General features: G+C 40.6%; 1 protein-coding gene across 1 annotated transcript; it reads right to left on the reverse strand.

The window, feature by feature from the left end:
• Positions 1 to 1,080: 1,080 nt before the first annotated feature.
• Positions 1,081 to 2,038, reverse strand: LOC145115675 (putative histone H2AXb). Its single transcript, XM_079052024.1, has 2 exons — positions 1,748 to 2,038; positions 1,081 to 1,424 (listed from the first exon to the last, which is right to left on the reverse strand). The coding sequence occupies exons 1-2, from the start codon at positions 1,958 to 1,960 to the stop codon at positions 1,203 to 1,205; spliced, it is 435 nt and encodes a 144-aa protein (XP_078908150.1). The 5' UTR covers positions 1,961 to 2,038; the 3' UTR covers positions 1,081 to 1,202.
• Between the last annotated feature and the right edge of the window lie 4,047 nt (positions 2,039 to 6,085).

Genomic DNA, 6,085 nt, shown 5'->3' on the forward strand with positions numbered 1-6,085 from the left:
AACCGATAATAGCAATGTACCTATCTTCTTAACCAATAATAGCAACAAACTTCTCGCTTTATTTATTAAAAAAAATCAAGCAACACTTTAAAGTAAATTTTTATTACTTGCACTTAGCCCTAAACAATAAGACCAAATATTTTTTTTTAAATATGGATAATAACAACCGTAACTTTAGGAGGGCCTCTACAGTTTAAATTTAAAAAAAAAATGGCCCATAAACTAATAAATACATAAGAACCTCTTTTCTTTTAGCCATAAAACTGTAATCTATTTTTTCATTTAATGGAAAAAAAACTTAATAGAGAAAATCAAAGTTTGTCGGTTTCGTGACAAATGTCATTTCGCCCATGGCGAATGGAGCTTGGGTATTCGATTTTCACTTTACCACTGTTTTAGTTTTGAATAAATTACACGAATGATACCTATGGTTTGAGGTAATTTACACGTTTGATTATAACTTATTTTTTTAATTCAGAATGACTTTACAGTTTGTTTTTATTGAGCGTTTGGTGTTTGTCTTACCTAAAAAAGACTATTTTGCTATTGATTTTTTAATTTATTTAAATAAACTATGGTGTTTATTTAAATAAATTAAAAAATCAATGTCAAAATTGTTTTTATTGAGGTATATAAATTGTTCTTAGGTTTCTAATGTTTGATTGAACATTTTGAGATACAATCATACCGAATTATGTTTTAGAAACCAGTATATCGAATAGATGAATACACAATCTAACCCAAAATTTCTGTCGATTTCTCATATTACTTGGATTGTTAGTCAATTATTCTTACATAAATTTCTGTCGGTTTCTCATACAACCTACATTTGGTTTTTTTTCTACCAATGGCCTTTTACTTTCTTTCATTTACAGATCCATTGGCTATGAGAATGCATGAACATCTGCTAAGTTACATATGATCAAAACCCTTTGTTTCTAGGGAAATATGCGCCATTTCTATATCAGGTATCTTTTTTGGAAATTTAAAGGGGGTGTAAATAGCAATAGCAATATAAGTTACACATATAGAACTTCATTTCAAATTTATAACAAAACCATGTTGAGTAACACCCAAAGATACCAAATCTTGTAACCCAAATTCAAATTTATAACAAAACCATGTTGAGTTACACATATGGAACTTGACTTCAAAAAAAGAACACTTTATCTTACAAATATCATTCCAAAGTTTGATACTACTTAGAATTCTTGTGAAGCAGATCCAATATCACCCTTTTCTTTTCCAGCCTTCTTTGGTAGCAAAGTAGAATGAATGTTAGGAAGAACACCTCCATTTGCAATTGTCACAGACCCCAGAAGTTTACTCAATTCTTCATCATTCCTCACTGCTAGTTGTATGTGTCTTGGAACAATCCTCGTTTTCTTGTTATCTCTTGCTGCGTTTCCAGCCAACTCCAAAACCTGTAAATCGAAAATTATCAACATCAAATTACTATTTTAATTCATAAATCGAATAATAACTTGTATAGTTTGACAGCAAAATTAAAATCAATGTCAAAACAATACCGGAAACCGGTCAAACAAGAACCTAACTTTATATAAAGATCAGATCTAGAAAATTGTTGAAAACGTCATTTTGTGGCTATTATACTCAGGAAAGGCAAAACGATGAATTAGTTTCAGAAAATATGATTACGAATCGGATCTAAATTAAAAAGAGTAAATTGATGAATTTGAACTCAAGCAAACAGGTGGAGAACGACGAATCGTTAAATTTGAAATACCTCGGCGGCGAGATACTCGAGAACGGCGGAAAGGTAGACCGGAGCGCCAGCGCCGACACGTTGGGCATACTTTCCGGCCTTAAGAAATCTTGCGATTCTTCCGACGGGGAACTGAAGACCGGCCTTTGAAGATCTGGAAACAGACTTTGTTGTTTTCGGCGTCCCTCTGCCACCTTTCTTCGAATCGGAGACGGCTTTTGTCTTTGAACTCATTTTGATGGATTGTTTGAGATGCGATTTGATAAACCCTAACCCTGGACTGTAAGAAGAAGTGTTTTGAGAGATGATATTTTATTAAGAGAGTTATTGGGTTTCATATTTATAGCAAAATATGTGTAACTTTGATTGGCTGTATCGGATAGACAAGGATTGCCAACGTGGCACTATGATTTTGGTTCCTATTTTTCGCGGGCAAATTTTTGCTTTCAAACGCGCTCCCCAGTCCCAATCTTCTTCTTTTCCGTAATTATGGTATATGGCATTTTTAGGTCAATCGATTTAAAAAACAATTAGAAAAAATATACTATGTTTTTGTGAAGTTAGACAGATTTTTTATTTTAATAGTAAAATATAAATTCAGTTCCGGGTTTAGGTCCAAAAATATATTTTGAACTACTGATAACCTGAGGCTCTCACCAGAAAGCATAACCCCAAATCACACACTACTACCTATAACTCTTTTCTTGACAAGAGATTAGGTACTCCTTTCCAGAGGAGCCCGTTTGATAACTGATTCTCAGGGATATAATGAGCAACGGAATGTAAACTAGGAGATGAACCTTTTTTGGATCAACATAACAATGTTTCCTTTGGTTCCTGAACCATATACATAATAACCGACTCATAAGCACCAACACCCACACCTGGCCTAGTCAGCCTCGGGCTGGAATACCAGGCATGCCTATGACGGGTCCAGTCATCCTTATGACGAAATACCCTCGTATTCTGCACATGTTTGGCCCAATCAACCCTCGGGTTGGAATACCAAACATGTTAAGTCCAATCAATCATAGGGTCCGGTCATCCTCGGGGTGGAATACCCTATATCAGAATTCCACTATATACAAACTCGGGTCTAAACTCATAACTTGAGGTTCAAGGAACCACCCTTGTATTTCGTACAAATCTTCTGATTCCTCGCAGCCGATTACAGCTCGCCCGAACCTCAACACTGTGTCCATTCTGAAAGCGCTCCAACAGATGAAATGAACTACTAAGATCACTAGGCCCACAGCCTATGACTGGAATACCCTTACAAGGTCCTCAGCATAGGTCTGGATTGCCTCTAAGCCCACAACATGAGTCTGGTATGCCCTACCTGGCCCTCAGCTCATGACTGGAATGCTCCTGATAAACTATCAACCTTATCCAAAAGAAAAGGCCTAACCAACGTCCTTTACAACACCAACCTGCGCCACAATGCTGAAATCCCACTATGCACGATCCACCTATAGAACAAGTTGTTTATCCAAGCAAAATCCTGCAACCTTGGTCGTACCCGACCCCATAATAGAATGGTAGTCGAACTCTAGATCCAATATGCGGACTATAACCCAGACCTGATCACACGTACATCGAACCAACTCTATTGCCACCTTGAATACCCGCCGTTACACACAAAGAATCACTACCATGTACATAATTGGGAACCCCCAACTCCACATTCACTCGCCACAAAGCCCATACTGGATCGAGACTGATCGATTCTACTAATACCAAAACTAGTCCAAGAAAACTTCCACAATTATTCCCAAGGTTACCGAAATCCGAGTCTGATATGAATCAAAAGTCTATTCCACTATTGAGGGGAAACATGCCCCAAAGACTTAGGGAATGTAAGCACACTGCACAAGGAAATTGGTGACGCGTTCCTAGCTTCTCAATTGTCGCTTCTTGAATTCCTTCGGAGAATTCCCGCTTCATGAGAGGTTCACCGATTAACGCCTGTCCGACCCTTCTTGAAACCGCAATCTGAACGGCAACAGACAAAACTTTCAATGGCTGATGTTCAACCTGAGAATTCCCAATTCTGCTATCAAGCACTGAGATGAAGCGATTCACATGCTGGGGAGTTTTACCGAACTCCCAACTCACACAAACCTCAAACCAACAGCCACTTGGGTTGTCTTCCTTTCTGACAACGATGCGGAACTTATCCCATTTTCAAAACCGCTCATGTTTCTAAATCTCAGGACAATTCTCCCCCACTTAGAATACTAACCACCCCCACTGGTGTGGAACCCGACATAACCTAGCCGACAGTCCCTAATGCTTGAATGATCCCACACCCAAATCTTGAAGTCCAAAGATAGATGCTCTACTAATACTTCAGCAACAAGCTATTTCCCTTGGCGCTCTCATACGCCAATCAATAACGATTACTAACACCACTGAACCATGACAACGTCGAATAACCATCCTGTAGGACTCTGTCCGCAACCTCCCACATAATACCCTTCTTCCCAAGTGCTCCAAACAAATCTCTCGCTTTCGAGCTTTAGAAATCATATCATCCAGGGTCTCACACCCTGACTCACTTACCAGCTCAATCGTCCATAATTGAACTGCAGTAACTGAAGCAACCTCTGCTCTAACCGGGCTACAAACTACTCCCATAACTTAGTCTCTAATCCTGAAGTGCAATAGATCGCACAATCAATCCTTACCACCCGATACAAGAGATCAAAGGCGAACCGGACCTCACAAAATACTTATGCCATATCGACCCACCTGCGCTCACCAGCGCTGAACTACTGTCGCCAATCCCGATGACTAACTGACCCCGAGCCGGAAATACAACCTGATCTTGGGGTCACAAGCCTGCCCAATCCTTCGAGCTCATAAACTGAAAGGGCAAAATCCTTGCCTTAGAAAACGTTATTCCCATCTATCAATTAACCATTCTGCTTCCAGCTGCAAAACTCCAGCTTATCATAATTATCACTCCTTTCCAGAGTCCCCTCGACTCATATTCCGACCTTAGGCAAAACTCCCGAAACCTCAAATCTAGAAACTCATGTGCTAGACTCGCCCGCTCAACCCGCGGAATGTAACGAGTACAGAAAATCTCCCTGGTCCCAAGTAACTACAACTCTCTACTCATCAGAATACGTCCAGCAACAAGTCCCCACCAATCCTTCGCCCCGGACCTTTGCAGGTTCAGAGCGCGCCTGACCTTCTGGTAAGTAGAACATGAGCATGTGAAGCAACATCCCTCCACGTCATATGGCCACCTCATGGCTATAACCGAGTCCTGAACCCTATCAACAGTCAGGGCTTCGCATCATCGAAGTCCCGATACTGGAAAGCCCGACTGGCTCCTCCCCCTGTCGTTGTTACAGCTGCCACGACAATCGTCTCGGCAATGGCTGCATAGCGCTCATCGAATTACTCAACCATGGCGGTCTTAATAGACCCAAACACCTCCGGAAACTGTTCCCTGACAACCCCAATCACCTCCTCCTGGATGATCTCACTAACACGGTCCTCTGACAATGCTGGCTTATCCTGGCTGCCAGCTCCCGATCCTAACCTGGATCCGGTCTCAAGACGTCTCGTAACCATCATTCTGGCAAGACACCAGAAAGGTCTCTGATAATCCATATAATAATAGCGGACCAACCCCCTACCCAACCCTAGGGGTTGTGATTTCCTTGCTACGCGTATGGGTCTTGTGCTTTCAGTAGTACGGGCCCATACTACCTTCCACACCTAACCATGTTTGTATCAAGTATCACCACAACACCCTAACAATATACATATACATAGCGAACGCTCAATCCTCACTCCTAGAGGAATGTTAGATATCTCATAACTGGCCTCCCGGCCTCACACAACCCACCCATCCATGAAACTTCCACCAACCCTGCAGCACTAGTGTATACTAGCCATACATAACGCTGGACCCTATAGACTTTCGAATATCCAATCCTACCCTAAGCTCCCAATCAAACAAGAACAGAACATAAGGCCAAATCAAACATTCTCAGGCTATAAGATCTTAATTATATATAATCGTGATGCATATGCTAAGCAACTACAGTAATGATGTCAATCTCATATAAAGGAAACCCTAAGCTAGCAGACATCATGTAATCAGGCAATTCTATCATTCAATTCCTGAAGATCCCTAGCCTAGTACTAGCATGATGTTCTAACATATCACACAATCAAACAACTTGTATGGCATTTTGGGGTCTACATACTGGCTCCGGCTGATCGTACACCCTGCATCCTCCTTTACTTATTTTGAAAACCATTTAAAAAAAACCATTTTGAGAATCATTTCCTTGATTTGAGACTGGATTCACACGAGTGTTCCTCCAATTCACTCAAACC

Source organism: Lactuca virosa, chromosome 5 (genome assembly GCF_052849685.1).
Source record: "Lactuca virosa cultivar CGN04683 chromosome 5, Lactuca_virosa_CGN04683_v6, whole genome shotgun sequence".
Lineage (NCBI taxonomy): Eukaryota > Viridiplantae > Streptophyta > Magnoliopsida > Asterales > Asteraceae > Lactuca > Lactuca virosa.

Coding starts and splice junctions, on each gene's coding strand:
- LOC145115675 (XM_079052024.1), bottom strand. CDS start 1,960: ATGAGTTCAAAGACAAAAGCCGTCTCCGATTCGAAGAAAGGTGGCAGA. Junction 1,425..1,747: donor TCGAGTATCTCGCCGCCGAG/GTATTTCAAATT, acceptor TTCGATTTACAG/GTTTTGGAGTTGGCTGGAAA.